The following is a 22,209-nucleotide window of genomic DNA, read 5'->3' on the forward strand; positions in this document are numbered from 1 at the left end:
TTATTATACATAAAATATATAGCATAACATATTAATATGTTAATATATTAACTTTATTATGTATCAGTATATAATGGTATATATTAATATATAATATTAATAATATAAATATATATTTCTATAAAAACCCATAATTATATATACATAAGTATATGTATATACACATACACATACACACATATTATATACATTAAAGAGATGAGGTCTGTCATTGAAGACTTGAGCTCGAGTCCCACTCCTACCCCTTAGTACCTATATGTGATCCTTAAGATACTATTTCCTAATCTGTAAAATGGAAGACAATAATTACTCTGCATAGCTCAAGGGCTTGTTATAAAAATTATATGTGACAATGTAAGTGCTTTATAAAATGTTATTCAAATTTTTAACTATTGGGGGTGCTAAATATTTAGTTAAAAGAATGATTCAAGGGGCTTCCCTGGTGGCGCAGTGGTTGCGCGTCCGCCTGCCGATGCAGGGGAACCGGGTTCGCGCCCCGGTCCGGGAGGGTCCCACATGCCGCGGAGCGGCTGGGCCCGTGAGCCATGGCCGCTGGGCCTGCGCGTCCGGAGCCTGTGCTCCGCAACGGGAGAGGCCGCAGCAGAGGGAGGCCCGCGTACCACAAAAAAAAAAAAAAAAAAAAAAAAAGAATGATTCAAGTGAATGGGTTCAAATGGAAGAGACTAGAAAGGCTTTGTTGATGAGGTGAGTCTGACCCTGAATTTGAGGTAGAGAGAAAGGTGTGATCAGTGGAAAGAAGCAGGCTCGGGAAACCCACGTGTGTTGTTTCAGAAGCGCGCCAGGGTAAAATCTGTAGTTTGCTTGGCTATAGCAAAGCTCATGAGAGCTTGCGAGTTGGGCAGTTATTGAAGGCGCGGTTGGTGGTGGACCTTAAACTCCATGATTAAGGAGCTTTAATTTGGTCTCGAAGGTAATTAGGCTCCACTGCTGGGCTCTTGGAGGGGTGTTATCTGAGGTCAGCCGCAGCATTCTGAGTGCTAGCTTCAGCCTAATTTGAAGCTAAAGAACAGCAGAAGATTAAGGAGATTAAACAAAATACAGCCCTCAATCCTCTATGTTTTGCCTCTTCCTAAAGTGACCTTTTAAGTGTTTAGTGTCTGAATTCGGGTCACATCATCAGCACAGCCATTCAGAGACGAATAGTGATTGCTTTCCTGCCTATGTTCATCATTGAATAGTAATGTATATTGTTAATAAGTATCATTAAAACCATCATCAGTATGGTATAGTGGAAAGAATACTGACCATCTATTTGAGTTCTAACTCTGAGCTTGACTGGAAAGTCAAGGAGAAACCAAATAAAGGAGTTAAGTTGCAGGTTTCACGATCACAGGTTTTTGTGCACGTATTCCAGATGTCTGTAGCACCCCTGTGTTGTAAAAGGCACCAGGTTAGGTGCTATTGGGACTATAAATGTGAATGGGATACATGTTTTATCCTCAAAAGCTTACTGATTAATGAAAAAGATATACACATATATATATAATTGTGATGATGTTGGTGATGTTGATGATGATAATAAGAACACACAGAAGAACAGGTAAGAGGTAGTAGGAAAGTACAGAAAAAAAAAGATAAATAACATTGGATCTAGATGAAGAACAGGGCAATTTCCTGTGCCCTAGACACTAATTGTTTTCTCCATAAGTCAGTTTGAATCTCCATTAACATATCATAAGCAGGTATTAAGGTTTGAGAATCTTTAGAGGTATAAATTTAGAGGAATTTACAACAGACATTTGATTCTGTATAGAACCATGATTTTTTTTTAAGTGAGGGATCTCAAAGAATATCTACTTCAACACTTTTATTTCATGGAAACTGAAGTCAAAGGGATAAAGTGATTTTATGTAAAAGGCAGGATGAAGACAGAACTCAGTTTTCCCAATTCTTAATGCAGTGGTCGTCTATCATTACTGGGTTTGGAAAGATTTTTATAGGGGATATTTACAGGAAGCATAATCTCTCAATTTTTGGTTACCTCAAGAAAGTAGTAGCACTTTGGTGCTATTAAAAGGTGCTATTAATCAGGCCTTTCTGGATTTTTGTTGTTGTTCATTTGTAAACGTTATAAAAAATACAGTTAAAACAATCACATACTCTTTTTTAGAAATTTGAAGTAGGTACATTTTGTCTCCAGTACATTTGTGAGTTTCTGACTTTAGTCATTTACTTTAAAAATTGGAGTCATCTTGTTTTTAATTTTCTTAATTAAAATTTTGATATGTGAAGCATGTAGGAACATGAAAAACAATGTTACTAAACGTGAGTAATTGGCATAAAAACCGTGGACAAGAAACAAAATTTTTGGAATCAATATCCAAAATCTATTCAGTGTAGGGCTTCCCTGGTGGCAGAGTGGATAGGAATCTTCCTGCCAATGCAGGGGATACGGATTCGTTCCCTGGTCTGGGAAGATCCCACATGCCACGGAGCAGCTAGGCCAGTGCGCCACAACTACTGAGCCCTGCGCTTTAGAGCCCACGAGCCACAACTACTGAAGCCTGTGCCCCTAGAGCCCGTGCTCCGCAATGGGAGGGGCCGCCGCAGTGAGGGGCCCGCGCGCCGCAGGGAAGAGTAACCCCCGCTTACCACAACTAGAGAGAGCCTGCGCGCAGCAACGAAGACCCAACGCAGCCAAAAATAAATAAATAAATAAAATTTTTTAAAATTATAAAAAAACTATTCAATGTAAATCTTAACTGACTTAGTTGATAATATTGCAACAGTATTAAATAATTGTGCATGTAATTCTATCAAGAGATCTGAATAAACAAATTTAAAATAACTAAAGAAATAACACAGATTAGCTAAAAGGAGGCGTACATAACTGAGGTGAAAGTGGGATATTCCATTAGTACTTTAGGCTAGTGTTTCTCAAAGTGTGGTGTAAAGACTCCAGCGTCAGAATCATTCCAGATTCCGGTAAAAGTGGGCCTTTCCCTTGATGTATCAAATCAGAATCTCTAGAGAGTGACATGCCCTCCAGGTGGTCTCAAGGACATTAGAAACATTTTCAAGGGGGCAAGAATATGCTTCTAATGTGTGATGCTTCGTTGGTCAAGAAAAGTGTTTAGTAACTTGAAGTAGAAGGAAAGGGGTAGAGTCAGAGTGAGGGGCACCTTTCTAAGTAGACAGAGACCAGAGAAACCTACATGGGGGACAGTCTCAGCCTCTTGCACTACTGTGCTCAGGCTCTCGCTGGCTTGTTTCTTGTGTCTTTCACAGCAAAGCTGTGTTTTTAGTGGGCTCCTCCCCTTACTCACAGGCTCTCACTGATCTCAGCTATGCCGGGTCTCCTGGTGCCTGACCCCAGTCCTCTTCCCCTGCCGTCACCTGTTGCCAGAGCTCTGGCCTCCATAACTACATGCACCTTGAGAGCTACCCTCAAATTCAAGCTTACCTCTGTATTTCCCAGAGCATTTCACAAAGTCATTATTAAAATTGGCAAAAAAAAATGAGAAGGAACAAAATTCGAACAGGGATATATGTGTTACTAGTTTAGCCCTTGACTCTGGCTTTGAAAACCAGAGGTACCAAGTTGGCCATTTGTTGTTCAATGTATTTGGCTAATTTAATCCAAGCACCTACCTTACTGAGCAGATTTTACTATTCGCCCTGGGCTATTTTGTCACACATGGAATGCTGGCAGCAATTAACTCAGAAACTTGGGGATAAGACATATGGCAGTGGTATATACTGTCTGAAAGAAGTTGTTCTTTACATAATGATACTAAAAACAGATAAATATATAGATCTGACCTATAAATATTATATTTGAGAAGAGATGTTCTTCGTTTGGCAGCCCTTTTTGCTTCTTAAACAGATATTTCATTTTCAGCATTTCTGTTTATTGCCTTATTTATTTTTTAAATAAATAAATACTTTTGATAAAAGCAGGTCAAAAAGAAAAAGCTATTAAGTTGTGCTTAGTGTTCGTAACCCAAGGAATGACATCTCCAGGAAATTAGTATGTCCTATCCCGAGAGCTACTGTAGGAGAGATACAACTAGAGAAATAAATGGGCTTCGGAACGCTGAGTAATCTGGGCTAATGTTCCACCCTAGAGCAGTGCCACCTCCGTGAGACAACACCCCTGCTGATGTCACGGGAAGATTAGAGTTCTTAGGAGCCGTGAGGGGATCATGCATTGCCCCTGTCAAAACACACCTCCGCTCCAAATTAACCGCCTTCTCTTTTAGATCAGAAACTCTGCAAACTGAGGAAAGGTAACTGCAGAAGCAGCATGTGTGGGCAAGAGCCTAAGTCTCATGTGTGCATGTGTGCAGAGGGATATGCTTTAAGCCAAGATGGAAAGAACTGTGAAGGTAATGTGTGGTGAGCAAGCACAGCCCACCTGGGCCAGAGGCTGGTCTTCAGTGGGCACTCCAGAACCTCCACGTGAAACCAATTTCAAGTTTCCTCCTTTTTTCCCCCAGAAAAGCAATTTTATTTTTTCCCCAATTTTAAGCCCTTGTAACACTTTCAGGTCTCCTTTATATCTTGTGTTCCCAGATCAGATACTTTCAGAGGCTACTCAGGGATTGATATAAGGCAGGGATTCTCTGAGTGGACTCTACAGAGCTCTGTGGGTTTGACGATGTGCAAAATGTCAAATGTTTTAGGGGAGTAGTTCTGTAGCTCATAAGATCCTCAAAGGGTATGTGACTCCCACATCTCATCACATAACTGTTTGGTAGGAATCTTGAGAAACTGCACCTTGGCTGGAGTGAGTTACCGATGAAAAGAATCCAATGGCTGCAACGTAGATTCAGTGGAATTAGTTGGGGTGAGACTTCAGGTAAACCTGGCATCTGCCTGTTAACTGCAGTCCCCTGCTTACGTGGGACTAGTGGGCGAGAGCCATAGCATAGAACAGTGATCTGGAAGGCTGGGTTTCAGCCAGAGTAAAACTGCTAGGGAATGTTCCCACATTCAGGTGAAGGGCTCCTGTCAGCATTGAGAAAGCTGAAGAGCAAAGCAGGGGATGTCCTGCCCTTGTCAAGAACTTTCTAGGGTCCTTGCCTTAAATGGCTATATCTTTTCAGGGGAAATAGTACTACTTTATCCCAATAGTAATTTTAATATGAAAATCTGTATTTGAAAGTATCAACTGTGACAGTTTAAACCATGTCTTTCATGATAATTGAACTAATTTCTTTCACTCTTTGTTAGAGTAGCAAAAAACAGTCTTGCCATGGTCAGTTACAGCAGATAGAGGTGTGAGATACCCTACTTTTTGCTGACTTATTAGTGATACTACAGTTTATTTTCAAAAAATAACCATCTGACTGTTTTGCTGTTGTTATGGTGTAGATGTCAACGAGTGTGCCTTTTGGAATCATGGCTGTACTCTTGGGTGTGAAAACATCCCTGGATCCTATTATTGCACATGCCCTGTAGGATTTGTTCTGCTTCCTGATGGGAAACGGTGTCACCGTAAGTCACAACAAGTATTTATTGCATTATTTCCTCCATTTTCACTGATGTTTCTAAGGTGGCTATGATCTGGGTTCGTGGTCCTCGATCTATAGTATGCATCAGCAGTACCTTGGAGTTTTATTTTGGTTTGTTTTTTAAAATGCGAATGACCAGACTCTATCCCAGACGTGTTAAATCAAAACCTCCAACAAGCATGTATTTATATATTTTATTGTTTATTTATCCATATTTTATTATATTTCATTATATATCTCTGAAAGGTAAGCATGTAAAAAACATAATCATGATACACTATTACATCTAAAAAACTAGCTCGAATTCCCTAATATCTAATACCCAGTCAGTTGTCAGGTATAACCACAATACCGTTATCACAACTAAAAAAATTAACAATAATTCCCTAATAACATCAAATATCTCGTCAGTTTTCAAATTATCTTAAAAAGTTTTCAACAGTTGATTTGTTTGACTAGGTATCCAAAAAAGTTCCGTGTGTTATACTGATATTAGCTGATACCTCTCTCTCTTATCCTACAGATTCCCTCTCCTCTTTTTTTCCCCTTGCAAGTATTTGCTGAAGAAACTGTTTTTATCCTGCAGAGTTTCTCACACTCTGGATTTTACTGAACACACTTCTAAGATGTCCCTGTCCTTCTCAAACTTGTAGTTAGATCTGCAGTCTTGATCAGATTAGGCTTTGAAATTCTGACAAAAATACTTCATTGGTATGCTTATACTTCCATCGGGAGACACATAACATCTGGTTGTTTCTCCCTCTGTCATCTGTTCTAAAGTTCCCCAATGGTCTTTCTTCTTCTTTTTTTAAGAAACAAACTCTGGACAGTTTTACTGAAGAAAAAATATGCATGATTTACTTTTCACCAGTCCATTCTGGCATTCTTCTAATGCTGTCAGAATCACCTGGGTCAATAATAGCCAGTGTGCATGTTACTGACCCTTTCCAGTCAGTCCTCACAAGGGTCCTCCTGGCCGGCATCGCTAGTGCCAATAGGACGAGATCGAGTTTGGTTCAGAAGCGAAGGAAAGCTTTATTCCTGGACCAGAGATTGGAGGGATGTGAGCTCACCTCCCTAGTACCCGCTCCCCTGACAGGCTGTGGGAAGGGCTGCTTTATAGGGTTCTCCACAGCTGGGAGGGGGCGGAGTTCCCATTGGGCACACACAAGCGTGCTGCTCAGGCCCCAGATCTCAGTGCTGGGTGCAGGGTCTCTGCACACGGCTGTCGCTGCCATGTTGAATCGAGGTGTCGAGCACAGTGCTTCTGCTTACGGCCCACCGAGCTGCAGTATCAGGTGCAGCAGTTCTGCGCTGGGAACTCTGATCCCATGTGTTAGGCGCAAGGCCTCTGCACACGGCCCCCTACATGCAACTGAAACGAGACTAAGCCCAAAGAAGAGGTTAGACCTTATCTTATCACCTAGATTCCATCTTATTTTTCCCGAGGACCCCAGTGGGCTTTGCCAGTGACATACATACTCTAGTATTTTCCACATGCTGTGCCCAATTCAATATTATTGCCTCTGTAGTGGTGGCCACCAGTTTGGGCCAACATGGTGTAGTACTCTATTTCAGATTTCCACGAGGCTGGGCATTTGTTGGTGAGGATGACCAGTTTCTCTTTGCCTTGTCTGAACATTTCCAGAATCTGCTTGTACCTGCAGCACCTACTTTCCACTTTCTATAATGAGTTGGAGCGTAGAGTTGATCAGGCCCAGCAACTTTTTCGTTTTCTTTTCGGCCACCATTTTTCTGCCTTAGGGTGGGACTGCCCCCAACCAAGAGCAGCTGCCAAGACTGCTGGGAGCAGGAAAGAGCCCAGTCGTCTTTCAGGGAATGGCTGTAGTGGCCATTAACACTCGTTTCCTAGATCCATTATTTCATCAGGGGATTTGAATGATGCTTTCTAGTTCTAATATTTCTTTTTAATCATTAATTGTAATACCTTTATAAAGAGAATGTTCTCTCATTAACTATTTGGTGACTTGAAGATACAATTCTTACAGTTAAGGCAGTATAAATGATGAATTTTTTTCTCTTTGTTTACTTATATTTAGGATAATGGGTTGGTTCTTTAACACCTTCCAAAGGTGGCCAATGGGGTTTTTTAATTTTATTTTTTATTGAAGTATAGTTGATTTGTAATATCACATTAGTTTCAGGTGTACAGCAAAGTGATTCAGTTATACACATATATATGTATATACTTTAAAAAAAATTCTTTTCCATTGTAGTTTTTTGGGTATTGAGATATTGAATATAGTCCTCTGTGCTTGTTGTTTATTTTATATATGGTAGTGTGCATCTGTTAATTCCATATTATGTCAAATAGAAGTGGTGAAAGTAGGCATCCTTGTCTTGTTCCAGATTTTAATGGGAAGGCTTTCAGCTTTTCACCATTGAGTATTATATTGGCTGTGGGTTTGTCATAAATGGCTTTTTATTATATTGAGATATATTCCTTCTGTACCCGCTTTGGAAAGAGTTTTTATCATAAATGGATGTTGAATTTTATCAAATGCTTTCTCTGCATCTATCGAGATGATCATGTAGTTTTTGTCCTTTCTTTTGTTGATGTGGTGTATCTTATCGATTGATTTGCATATATTGAACCATCCTTGTGACCCTGGAATGAATCCAACGTGATCATGGTGTATGATCCTTTCTATGTGCTTTTGGATCTGGTTTGCTAATATTTTCTTGAGCATTTTGCATCTATATTTATTAAAGATATTGGCCTGTAATTCATCAAAGATATTGGCCTGTAATGTCTTTGTCTGGTTTTGGCATCAGCGTGATGGTGATTTCAATGACTTTGGGAGATTTGTTTTTTGTTTTTTGTAAGTATTATTATGAACTCTTGGATCTTTAACACTTTATATGTTTCAACCCATTGCAGTTGTTATTCTTACCAATGAGCAAATTGTCTCCTCTTTGGCTGGTGGGAGAAACTTCAAATGGGTTCCAGACCCCAGTAGTCTTTGATAGTTTTCTCTTACCTGGTAGGACATATTTTCCAGGCTTGTCTTGTACATTCCATGTTCTAGACATAGAATTAGCAATCTCTCAAGGCCACTGCTTCCTTTTTATGAGAAATTGTATTTAGAAAACATAACCTGCTTCAAAGTCAGTTATTGTTTTGAGTGTTTTAGGGCATCAGAGTTAGGAAAACACTTTTTAAAAAGAGAAATACATTATGACTTTATATGAATATTCTCAATTCAAATTTAGGATTACATACTCAGATACCTTCTTATAGGTTTCTGATTGAATCTACCAACATAGCTAAGTAGAAACGAATGTTTAAAATCATGTGGGAATTCCTTGGCAGTCTAGTGGTTAGGACTTGGCTCTCTCACTGCCAGGGGCCAGGTTTCAATCCCTTGTCAGTGAACTAAGATTCCACAAGCCACGCAGTGCAGCCAAAAAAAAAAAAATCTCATGTATATTGTCTAGTACTGCTTCACAGATGATGGAGAATATGTTAGTCTGGATGTTATATGTGCTTGTAAAGCAAGGCACAGAAAAATGGATGGCTGGTAATGAAGTTCTTAGAAATTACCCACTACCTTTGTGACTGTTTATGGAATTTGCCTTTCTTCTAATACCATGTGGTTTATCTGTGAGCAGATACACTCAAGTGCATGATGTTAATATGTTAAACAGTCCATTATGTGCCAAGTAGGACACACATAATCTCACTTGATTGTCAAAACTGCTAGAACTTCTATGGTATATATTTTACATTTTAATATTTGATTTACTTAGAATTTATTTTGATGTGTGGTATATGGTAGGGATTTAGCTTTTACCTCAAAGCATTACTCATTTATTTCTCTACCATTTACTGGATGATCTTCCACATGCTCAATGATTTAAAATACCTTTATCACATACTATATTCTTATGTGTACTTGAGTCTTTTCTAAAATGAGCTTTCCAATCTTTCCTATAACTGTATTTCATTTATAAGGTATATTCTGAAAAACTTATAATAATACCTGCTTTAATACTATCGGAATATTTTGATGCAAAAAAAATCCACGTAAATTTACATAAAATAATTTTCAAGTAAAAAAAAATGCTTTCACAATAATTATCTTCCATTGAAATAAATCTTCATTTTTTTAAGGTAATGATGTAAACTGGGGCCTTGTTCTTTGAAAATAATATCTTAATTTAAAAAGTTAAAGAAACTGTAAAACGTTGTGCTTGATATAAACCTTGACATTTAGACTGGGGCAATCTGAATTCTATCTACAGCTGTCCAGAATCATAAGCAAATGATTTACCAGATATCTACAAGGTTCCTGACAAACCAAACCATTGAGAAACTGTTTGTTAGATAAGTAAATTTGTTAGTTAAGTGCAAAACTGTTAATTTCATTTGAAATTGTGAAAAAATAAATTTTACAAATTGCAAAAAAAAAAAGAACTTTCTCTTGGTCTATTCCTGTACTCATTACCCACTATTTTAATTATTGCATCTTTGTGATACATTTTGATATTTGTTTAGAGCCTCTCATTCTCTTCTTACACCTAACCATAGTTACACAATGTTTTTAGTTTTCTTACACATGTAATTTGTTTTTCAGATGAACTTGAGAATCATTTGCCCAAGTTCCATTTAAAATATTTTGGAATTTTGATGACTAATAACTTAAAAAGTATTAATTGTCAGAGAAGAAACTTTGAGGAAACTAGAGTCATTTTCCAAAATTAGAATTCCTTCTTTAACTTGTTTTAGATTTGAAACTTTTTCTTTATTTTTATATCTCCATTACCACAGCAATTCATAAATGTTCAATCTTTATTTAACTTATTCTTTTCAGGATATCATTTTTGTTAGCAATTGAATTTACCAAATTTCCACAAATCTGATTTAACACTAATCTTGACCTTATTTTTCATTAATTAGAATTAATTTCCTGCCCAAGCAATGTGTCTGAATGCAGTCATGATTGTGTTCTGACATCAGACGGTCCCATATGTTTCTGTCCTGAAGGCTCAGTGCTTGAGACAGATGGGAAAACCTGTAGTGGTAAGTTTATTTACCTACCATTTGTTTGAAAACATTCATTTTCTAACTGACACCTAAAAATCCATCTACTGACAAAGAGAATAGATTTTCCAACATTACTCATTGAAAGATATTTACATAATGGATTAACATATGGATTTAAATAAGATTTTTGTGTTTTGTTTTTAGATAGCTTAGTGTAGTGGTTATGAGCAAGAGCTTTGAAGCTAGACAGCCCTGAGATAGCATTACCAGTTACTAGCAGTGTTGTTTTGGACTAGTTGCTTGCCCTCTTTTGGTCTCAGTTTCCTCATCTGTAGAGGTTAATGATACCTGCCTCCTGGATTTATGACCAGCATTAAACAAGATGGTGGATGTGGAGTGCTTAGCCTGTTCGTTGCACCTATGAATACCTCCCTACTTTTATCTTCATAGAGACTTAAGCGTATAGAGTGAAGGCTATAACTCAAAATTAGCAAAGAGTTATGTGTGACATGTTTTTAAATAAAAAGAGCAGAAGAAGTCAAGAGACCAAAAATGTGAGAGAGAAAAAAATATATTAATCACTAGGAAGAATTAGACCAGCTGCCAAACTCATCAAAATGCATTTTTTATTCCAACCAGCTGCCAGTGTGCTTGTTCGCAAATTCAGCGATAGAACAAGAAGACAAGGGTCATTGGGATGTGAAGGATTAACACTGAAGATGTCAGGTTATAGGGAAGTAGAGTATGGTTACATTTTCCTCCTAATCTCTGAAAAATAAGCTTGATTGTGACAGTATGAATGATTGTGGAAATGGTTTTAAAAAGCAACGTATATTTGGTTCACCTTAATATTTTGATGAAAAATTGATATTTTTAAAATACCATAGCATCATTACCAAGGAATTGTTTTTTGTAGGTTGTTCATCTCCCGATAATGGTGGATGTAGCCAGCTCTGCATCCCTCTTAGTCCAGTATCCTGGGAGTGTGGCTGCATTCCAGGGTATGACCTACAACTGGACAAAAAGAGCTGTACAGCCTCAGGTTAGTGTTGTGAACATTTGAAGGTGTGTCTCTGCAAAAAAGATTATGTGAAAAACAACATTTTATTTAGAAAGTGTTAAATTGCTTTTGGCTTCTGCATAGAAAGTCTGATTTTTTAATTTTTGGAAATATAAATAATAATTCTGTGTTTGAGGAACATTTTGAAGTTAATTAGCGTTAAGCAAAGATTTACTATAACATCAGGTATGGCATTCCAGTATATGTAAAAGTCATAACCAGAATAGTCTTAAAACACTTTATAGTTAAGGGGCATTTAATAAATATTTGTTGATTGATTTGATTTTTATCTCTCTGGTGAATGTAATAATCATAATACTTTGACAAGTTCTGTCCTTTTCATGACAAAATTTAATATGAAGCTGTGTGCTTCAAATATTTTTTCATCTTCTAATATTACATCTCATGTCCTTCAGCAGCCTTGGAAATCCTAGATTTATGCCAAATTGATTTAATCTCTCCTGAGGTTCATTATGCCTGTAATCTGGGATAACAATGATGAGCCTACAGAGCTTGCCTTAGACCCCAGTACTCTTAACTTCTCAGAGCCTTAGTTAATATAGCATAATCTGAGCTCTGAAAATTATCAGGGGTCTAGTTATTAACTCACATAATCATACCTCCATTTAAAAAGTGTCCAGACCAGAGAAGGGTATTTTTTGGGCATGAATTAATACAATCTGCTAATATTAATGTTTCAATATGTGTGAATCAAGGAGATTACACAGCATAAGACTTATATCATTTAGTTAAGATGTTTGTTACTTAATACTGTCTCTTTCTATAAGTAATTTGCATTTTAAAAGCAGGCACCTAGACAGGGAGGAAACCAGTGATGAAATTCTGGCCATATGTCACCTCATGGAAAAGGAAGTCTTGCCTCTCTTAACCTACACCATACTGGTGGGAAATTAAGAAACAAGTACTGCAGAAATTAAGGAAGAGGGTGCAATGAACAGGAAGAGTCAGAAGTGCCTTTTGGGTTCCAAGGCATATTTTAAATGCAACCATATTTAAATTTGGTTATTAGGACCACCACCGTTTTTGCTGTTTGCCAATTCTCAAGATATTCGACACATGCATTTTGATGGAACAGATTATGGAACCCTGCTCAGCCAGCAAATAGGAATGGTTTTTGCCCTAGATCATGACCCTGTGGAAAATAAGGTATGGTTTTGCTGCTTGAACAGATGTGGCTGTGCTTTAAGGACACAGTAGAGGATTTTTTTCCTAACAGATGACCTGGGTTACTTGAAAATCCTCTGCTAAGCTCAGAACAATTAGGCAAAGAAAAATTTAAATGTAGATATTAAAACATCACTTGAGAAAGTTTTAAGGATGTTTCTGTTATCATAACCCTACCCTGTTCCTTGCTGTGATTCAGCCATTTTATTGGGGATAATTTGAACAGAATCTGAAGTTTAGTTTCCTCTTTGGAAATGAGAATAGGAAGCTAGCACAGTGCCACACACACAGGAAGAGCACCATAAATAGGTTTTTATTTATTTGTGTTTTGGGAGAAATAGGAGGTTGAGGTGCAGCATAGGAAGTGTGGGTTACTAATTTGCATTTAATACATGTCCTTAAGGGAGGAAATTCAGTGACCTCCTAACCATGAAAACCAAGAAGCATAAGTTTTGCAGCTCATGTGTGAATGTCAGTCTAATACAACATTATTTATCTAATAACTTTACATGAAGTTTTTTGTGTGTAAACATTAGAATTTCTAAATTATCAACACAATCAGCTGACCATTTGGTCTTTAATTTCTTGTTATCTTTATGCTAGGTTAGAATGTGCTTGAAATGATGTGTTACAGTATCTTCTGGAGATTAATCAGCCAATAATTATGAAATTACATAGTTATTAATCTCCCTCCATAATGATTTAGTTATTACTAGATGGTGCATTAATTCCTAGAGTTTTAAAACTTGTGCTTTTGTTTCTTCCTGATTTGAAGCATTCTGGTAAATGGCCAAAAGAGACAGAGTGAAGCAAGTTGATTCTGTGTTTAATTGGTGTGGATTGACAGCCAAATATAACTACTTTTGCAAATAGAAGTTTTGTAATGAAATACTAGCAAACAGTTCTTTTTTTTTTCTATGAACTGAATCTATTTGACTCCATAGAAGAATTATATTAAAGGAAAAAATTAATAGAATCAGTTCAAGATTCATTTATTACCAAATTAGTTTTTTCCCACACAGTCAGTATTTTTTACAACTAGGTGAATAAGGAAGCCTAAAATGAACTTTAAGTCATGTGACTTATGCATGGTTTTTCATTTCTCTGGTCAGTGTTCTCATTTTCTTGCTTCTCAAACTGTGGTCCTTAGACCAGTGACATCAAAATCACCTGGAGCGTGTTAGAACTGCAGATTCTCAGGCTCCACCGCGACCACTGAATCAGAATCTGCATTTTAACAAGATTCCCAGGTGATTCATGTACACATTTGAGTTTGAGAAGCAGAGCACTAGCAGAGTATTTTTTAATATAAGCAGTGCCCATTTTTGTATTATGGAATAGAACCTTTTCTATTTTATCCAGAAAGATGATAATCCTTTATTTAATTACCATTTTATGAATATTCTCATTATTGATGATAGGTTTATGTACATATTTGTACTCACAGTTAATATTCCACATATGCTATCATTAAATTGTCAGCTAACCCATAGCAATTTTTTTTTTTTTTTTTTTTTTTTTTTTTTTGCGGTACGCAGGCCTCTCACTGTTGTGGCCTCTCCCGTTGCGGAGCACAGGCTCCGGGCGCGCAGGCTCAGCGGCCGTGGCTCACGGGCCCAGCCGCTCCGCGGCATGTGGGATCCTCCCGGACCGGGGCACGAACCCGTGTCCCCTGCATCGGCAGGCGGACCCTCAACCACTGTGCCACCAGGGAAGCCCCATAGCAATTTTTTATTCTTGTACCTTTTCGATAGTCTGCATACTAGACTGAAAAAGAACTTTGCATCTTCAAGGTATGTTCTGTTGGACAAAAGCTATTAATTAAAATGAAATTATCTACAGTTAGAGATGAAAGGAACTTTAGCAAATACCTAGTCTGACTTTGTCATTTTTATAGCTGAGAAAATTGAGATTAAATGACTTAACCATGTACACTGTTATTGGGAATGTAAATTGGTGCAGCCACTGTGGAAAACAGTATGGAAGGTTCTCAATAAAGTAAAAATAAACCCAGCAATATAACCCAGCAGCTCCACTCCTGGGTATATATCAGAAAAAAACAAAAGCACTAATTCAAAAAGATACGTGCACCCCAATGTTCATAGCAGAATTATCTACAATTTCCAAGATATGGAAGCAACCTAAGTATCCATCAGCAGATGAATGGATAAAGAAGATGTGGTACCTACACACACATACACACATATACACACAATGGAATACTACTCAGCCGTATAAAAGAGTGAAATTTTGCCATTTGAAGCAACATGGATGGACTTGGAGGGTATTATACTCAGTGAAATAAGCCAGACAGAGGAAGACAAATACTGTATGTTATCACTTATATGTGTAATCCAAAAAATACAACAAACTAGTGAATATAAAAAGAAAGAAGCAGACTCACAGATATAGAGAACAAACTAGTAGTTACCAGCAGGCAGAAGGAAGTGGGGAGGGACAATATAGGCAGAGGGGATTAAGAGGTACAAACTATTATGTAAAAAATAAGCTACAAGGATATATTGTACAACACAGGGAATATAGCCAGTATTTTATAATAACTATAAACGGAACATAAACTTTAAAAATTGTGAATCACTATATTATATACCTATAACTTATATAATATTGTACATCAACTACACTTCAATTTTAAAATAAATAAATAAAATGATTTAACCAAGGCAATCAAACAAATAAGTGTCAAAACTGGGAGAGGAATCTGTGTCTCCTGACTTGCAGCAAAGTGGAATCCTGTGGATCAAGCAGTAGAAGTTAAAGCTCAGCTTGCAGCCCCCATTAAACTGCTCATCTTTGTTCCCTTTCAGGCTGTAGAAGCCATTAGAGTTCAAGTATGATGGCTTTGTTATTGACCAATGATCAAAGATAAGCAAATTACCCATAGCAATAGAAATATGTGCCAGGCACAAGGCTAAGAACTTATATGTATAAAACTCATGCGCTTCATAGTATTATTCCCATCTTACCAATGAGGAAACTGAGCCTCTGAGACACTGATAAACTTTCTTAAGTTTACACATATCTGGGAAGCAACCGAGGTGGAGTTCAGTTCCAGGTGTGTCTATCTCCAAAGCCCAGCTCTTAACTATTGTACTGTATAATATAAAGATTTACTAACCTCATTTGTATATATTCCACATTAAGTTTTTAAACAAATCAAACTGAAATGCCTGTGTTCTCTTTTGTAGATATACTTTGCCCATACAGCCCTAAAGTGGATAGAGAGAGCAAATATGGATGGTTCCCAGCGAGAAAGGCTTACTGAGGAAGAAGTAGGTGTGCCAGAAGGTCTTGCTGTAGACTGGATTGGCCGTAAATTCTATTGGACAGACAGAGGGTAGGTTTCCTCTTTCAGTTTTAAGCCACATGGGAGGGGAGTGATTGGATAGGTAGTACAGCTGGCTTCATCCTCCACTTTGAACACAGGAAAATAATGCCGGGCACCTGACTGGGATCGGAGGAAAGATGCCCCCAGTGCTGTCCACAGTCCCTCCACCCCCTCCCCACCACGAAACAGGACATTCCTCCTTTTAATCAAGACTGTATCTTTCATCAAGGTCTGTATCCATGGGCAAGTTTTGAGGACAAGAAAGCAGCATGTGTTTTTGCATTTCAGGCTATTGGTTGTAATCAGGGAAACACAAAACCTGTCTGGATATAATCAACAAGCATTCTCTGAGCATCTGCTATGGATCAGGCTCTCTCCTAGGTAGCATGGGAGATACACAGGAGCAAGAGGAGTGCTCCATGTTTCCAGTCACCTTACACTTTGGCCAGGGAGATAAGACACATGTACACAGGGAAAACTAATACAAATGCTTGGTCTAAATCTCAGTACAAGAAATATCATAAGGTCATGCATAAATAATTGCCAAATGAAGGATGGATACTCCCAGAGGGGGCTCTGGAAGGGGCTTCAGGGATCAACTTCCCCTTCATTTTACAGGTGGGGAAACGAAGGCTCAGAAAGGCTAAGTGATTTATTCAAGGTTGCACAACATTTAAGTGACGAGTCTTGCTAGAACCCACATGTTGGCTCTCAGGGTGGGAGAGATGGCCTGTTTCCCTCTTATGGGCAACAACAGGACCAGAGAGAAGCTGTGGTGTGTCTATCCTCTGGGCACACTGCTCTTGGGGCTGCAGGAAGCACTGCTGAACTTGGTGAGTGTGTGTGTGTGTGTGTGTGTGTGTGTGTGTGTGTGTGTGTGTGTGTGGCCTTGTGAGCCCCAGGAATGGGGTAGGAGAAGGGGAAAGAAGGAAGCAGCTGCATCCCTTGTGTGTGCTAATGAGAGCCCACTTCCTGCTTCTGAGCAAGGAGCCAGCCATGGAGTACCTCACAGAAGAAGGTTAGAGATTCCATGCTCTGGGATACTTTCTCAGAGTAACTTAAAGCTTAAAGTGACCTGGTGGCCAACCCAAACCTCCGGCACCTCTTCAACCTTGTTAAAGTAAAAGGAGAGAGAATTAGTTAGGGTTTCACCTCTGAAATCAGTGGTCCCAACATAGAGGAAGAAGTCCCAGGGAGTGGATTTATATGCTTGAGGGTAGGCTTTCTATGTCCCAGAAAATCTCTTTTGGTCTGGATAACCCATGGGAAACAAACAGGCTTTTAAAAATGAGCCAGATGCATGATGTGGTGCCCAGTTATCAATAATATGGCATTTCCATAACCAGAGTGAGTATATTTTAAATAATTCATTCAATCCTTTGTTCATTCATTTAGCCATACCTTCATTCCATTCCTTTATCCTTTGGGTATTTATTCATTTATTGAACAACTGAAATGCACCAGGTACTGCACTAAGAGCTTTATATCCATATTGACTCCCCAAAAGGTAAGTCTTCTTATCCCCAATTTAAAGATTAAAAAATTGAGAAGCAAAGAGGTAAAATAACTTTCCTAAGGTCAAGCAGCCAGCAAGTACTGCATCTGGAATTTGAACTCAAGGATGACCATTTCCAAAGCTTGTGTTTTTAATAATCATAGTACGTACTGCCCTCTACAACCAGGGTCAGTTAAATGTCCTCGACCCAGAGTCACATAACAAATGAAAGTCAACTTCAGTTATAACAATGCTAAAAATCTTAATAATGGCCTTCTCTGTTTTGAACCTACTTAAAAGGACATTTAAAATATTAGCTGCACATAATAACAGAGTTTGTATATGGCTGTTCTAGGAAACGTTGATTAGGACAGCAGATGTCTGCCACTTTTGGCCCCTCTAAGCATACTGGGTCTCCTCATATTTCCCACATGTGCACGGCACCTCTAATTTTACATGTTTGATTAATAGCACCATAGTACCTACTGCTGAGGCAATGCCTTCAGGAGATAGGCAGGCACCACCTATATCCTGGAGGATCAGACCTCAAATTCTCTAGTTCATTGACTTGAGTAATAACAAGCCCTTCTCATGTCCTCGGCAGCTGCTAAGAGAAAACCTTTAATTTGCCTGGAAATGAGAGGTTTATAGTTTGAAAACCTTAATATTAGCTAGAAATTGAATTTAAATAACTGGGATTCCAAGCTTGTGATATTAGATTATATGGTAACTCTTAACCAAGTAAAAGAACCAGAATGGATGCTTATGGTTTACATTGGCTTAGGAAAAGACAAATTCAAATTAACAGCTAACTGTAGGAAGGAAGCAGATGGATAATTCCACTGGCAGTGCTGTTATTTAGTATTAAGGAATCCTGATTCCCAAAGTCAAATGCCTAGAAAAAAGAATCAAGAGGGAAACAATATATCTGTTTGCTCATCCTTTTGAGGTAACAAAAACTACCATGAGGTAAAAAAAATCACTCTTCTAGGGTTCTGGATGGACAACGCTTGCCCTGGAAATAGGGTAGGTTTAGAGGATCCCAGTGGTGGCCCTGAGACCAATTAGATAACAAATATGAAGAGAAAGATACTCCACTAGATTAAGGGTTATGCTTGAACTCACACGAACCCAAATGTCCACCCTTGTCTTTGCTGTCTCATGACCAACCCTGGAGTTCAAGATGTGCTTTGTGGCTGAATCAGATAGAAGTGTGTTATTGGGTGACCCCCTTGGGGAGCTTTGAGCCCGAGACAGCTCCGGAGTCAGGAGCTCGTGTCCGTCTCAGTTCTCAGCACCTCACTCTTGCTCAGAACAGTAAGAATTTAGAGATGATGCAACAATGAGATCAGAACTGACAGTTGTATTTCCCCTGGTCACAAGCAAGTGGCTTCAGAATTCCTTCCCTTAAGGGAACAGGCACAGTGACAGCTGTGACTGAGTGAATTTGACACATTGAGTTCAAACATACCTTCCACTTCATCTGGGAATAAAATTATCTTTTAAAAGTGGGGCTGGAGTATAAATGATTTCAAATTATCCACTGCCCTGACTTGGTAGTTTGCAAAGTGTATTTGACCCAGCCCAGGCCCTGAGCCAATTTTACCTTTATCTCCCTCCTGCATATGGCCCACGAGGAAGAATAGATCAAGCCCTGGCCCCTGTCTAGAAAGGGCACTTGAACAAGTCACCTGCAGAAGGTCCTGAGTGTTTTGTAGCACAGGGAGGAGGGACTGGTCTTGCCCTGTGTTTCTGGGCAGGTGGCACGAGGTGGGGAAGGGAGGTTCTTTTTAATCTCCTCTGTCGTGGTGCTGCCTGCTCAGGGAACCTGCTGGGGCCCCCCGGGGCACTCCAGCAAGCCACCCGCACTCGCACTCGCATTCTTTACAGTCTCTGTAGTACAGTTCCTTCTCCCTCTCGTCTCTCCTCTCCTGCCCATCCTCCTCCCTCCCCACCCCCACTCCCTTCGGTCTCCCTCCCCTTTGCTCTCCAGCTGATCTCTAACTCTTTAAGGACAGAGCCGGGTTTTGTTTACTATTATATCTCCAGTGCTTAGGTCAATCCCTGACACACACTAGGTGCTGAGGAAGTGTCTATTTGATAATAAAGATTTGTTTGACAAATAAATGGAAAAATTAGAAAGCAAGAATTTTCTCCCCTGCCAGATTCCAAAGAGTTATTATTATTATTATTTTTTTTAATTTTTTCGGTACGCGGGCCTCTCACTGTTGTGGCCTCTCCCGTTGTGGAGCACGGGCTCCGGACGCGCAGGCTCAGCGGCCGTGGCTCACGGGCCCAGCCGCTCCGCGACACGTGGGATCTTCCCGGACTGGGGCTCGAACCCGTGTCCCCTGCATCGGCAGGCGGACTCTCAACCACTGCGCCACCAGGGAAACCCCAATTTTTTAATGTAAAGAGTAGCAAAGAATATTTCGGTATTCCCATTTGTCTTAGAATCAGATGGAAGAAAATTAAAGTCAGTGTAAGTCTTCTCCTACTGTCCTTGTGTTGGTTGTCTCTGTGGCCCTTCGAGGTCTACTCTCCTTCCTCCCTGTGATCTGTGAACACAAGGCTGAGGCTTCTATTGGTTCCACGAGGATCTGGGAGGTTGTGAAGAGAAAGGGATGGTGGCATTTGCACTTCCTGGCTTTATCCCTGCCAGGCCACTGACACAGAACCCTCTTACCTTATCCTTTCACGGTGTATTTTAATTGCTTGGGATAAATATTGGGAAACTAATTTAAACACTGTGTTAAAAAAAAACAATAGACTTTGCATATGTGTTACTCCTGACGTGTGTGTGTTCATGTGCACACCTGTGATAGGGGAGTTTAGAATGCCTATTTTGCTTTTCAGTAAGCAACAGGGAAAACAAGTATTTTTGTTTAAAAAGTAAAGTTGATATAACAAGTCCCTTTATATTACATGCATTTTAGGAAATCTCTCATTGAAAGGAGTGATTTAAATGGGAAGTATCGTGAAATAATCATTAAGGAGGACATCTCTCAGCCACGAGGACTTGCTGTTCATCCAAGGGCCAAGTAAGTATTTGTGAAAATAAGGCCCTTTCTGTGGAGGTCATAGGACAGTTTATGTTTGATGTGCTAGTGTCCAAAATTTGTCTTAAGACCTCAGGTGGTCAGTGGAATCAGAAACCAAGAAAACCCATGAGATTTGTTCAAATGTTCAGAAATGGTGTGGCTAGCATAACTTTCTCATCCTTTTAATGTCTTTTGATTTTTTTTCCTGTAGAAAACTTTATTGTTTCGATACCCTTTCATTTTAATCAAATTCAATTTCTTTTTGAAAAGAAGTGGGTTGTAATTCATTAATCAATGAGGCATAAGCCCCTTACACTATGTACTTTCTTTAAAAACTGTATTGTTTCTTGAGAGAGGATGACATTTGGATTGCATAGCTTATGAATTCTATTTAGAAAATTCATGAGTTCCAGTGATAGGTCATTCCTAGATTTAGGGAAGAGGAAAGAGAAATTGTGAAATATTAGGAGGCTCTATGTTGTTAATTGTGAATTAGTGACAAATGTTGGTTTAAGTTTAGAGAATTAAGTTAAGGAGAATAACTAATTCCTTCCTAGTTAAAAATCAAGGATAAAAGCTCATCCTATTTTATTTATAATGGAAATTTTATGATGGTCTGTGGGAAATAGTAAACTGGTAGAAATAGATAATTAATTTGGAGCCAGCCACATGATTCAAACAATGAGAATGTAACCATCTCTAAACAAGCTGGTGAAAAGATACTGAACCACATACTGAATTCAAAAAATGTGCCTCAGCACCTGATTTACAGAACTTAAAATTGACCAAGTTAACTGAGTACATAGTATAAAACAGGATAATAGATAAATATGCTCTTCCCTTTACGTTGTAATTTTACACGTACAACAAGTTTTACATATGCATAGCAGAGGGACAGGCTAGCAAGATTCCATTGCCTTTTGTAGCATGAAACGCTAATTTAAGAATATGCAGTCAAACACCTTTGATTAGTAATATACTACAAGTTTTTAAACTAACAATTCCTTTTTTATCCAATCATCTGAGCCTTAATTCAGCATTTTCTGTCCAAGTTGTTGTACATAGAGAAGGTAATTTTTTGCTTTTGAAAATTATGTGTCCAATATTCAGTGCTATACTTTCTGTTTCTGTATTCCTTGGTGTACCACTTTAGTTTGTCCTAAAGTGATTTACATTGATGTTTTTAATAATGAAAGAATAAAAGAAGTTTTTTTCCTTGCAAGTTTTATTTGTTGTATGCTTTCTTGATTAAAGGAGATTATTCTGGACTGAGATGGGGATTAATCCACGAATTGAAAGTTCTTCCCTTCAAGGCATTGACCGACTGGTTATAGCTAGCTCGGATCTGGTCTGGCCCAGTGGAATAACAATTGATTACTTAACTGACAAGTTGTATTGGTGCGATGCCAAGCAGTCTGTGATTGAAATGTCCAATCTGGATGGTTCAAAACGCCAAAGACTTGCCCAGAACGATGTAGGTGAGGCTTTGGAATGGGTGATTTCTTCAGCTTGATTGAGTGTTGATGAGTGTTAAATACAAAATGTGTTTACACACACACACACACACACACACACTCACACACACACACACTCA

General features: G+C 38.7%; 1 protein-coding gene and 1 pseudogene across 4 annotated transcripts in view; one reads left to right on the plus strand and one right to left on the minus strand.

Annotated features, from left to right (window-relative positions):
* The window catches only part of EGF (epidermal growth factor), a 91,752-nt gene that overhangs the window by 36,924 nt on the left and 32,619 nt on the right, over positions 1 to 22,209 (plus strand). For 3 of the 4 annotated variants that reach the window (XM_007105851.2, XM_007105852.2, XM_007105853.1), the window contains exons 6-13: positions 4,224 to 4,349; positions 5,338 to 5,460; positions 10,399 to 10,521; positions 11,402 to 11,527; positions 12,576 to 12,712; positions 15,940 to 16,088; positions 20,511 to 20,615; positions 21,870 to 22,093. In XM_007105851.2, the coding sequence (XP_007105913.1) occupies positions 4,224 to 4,349; positions 5,338 to 5,460; positions 10,399 to 10,521; positions 11,402 to 11,527; positions 12,576 to 12,712; positions 15,940 to 16,088; positions 20,511 to 20,615; positions 21,870 to 22,093 (1,113 nt within the window). The remainder of the gene's footprint in view (positions 1 to 4,223; positions 4,350 to 5,337; positions 5,461 to 10,398; positions 10,522 to 11,401; positions 11,528 to 12,575; positions 12,713 to 15,939; positions 16,089 to 20,510; positions 20,616 to 21,869; positions 22,094 to 22,209) is intronic. The other variant, XM_007105854.2, reaches the window with a different exon arrangement.
* On the minus strand, positions 6,335 to 7,228 carry LOC102977152 (60S ribosomal protein L30-like; annotated as a pseudogene).

This window comes from Physeter macrocephalus, chromosome 7, assembly GCF_002837175.3.
Source record: "Physeter macrocephalus isolate SW-GA chromosome 7, ASM283717v5, whole genome shotgun sequence".
Lineage (NCBI taxonomy): Eukaryota > Metazoa > Chordata > Mammalia > Artiodactyla > Physeteridae > Physeter > Physeter macrocephalus.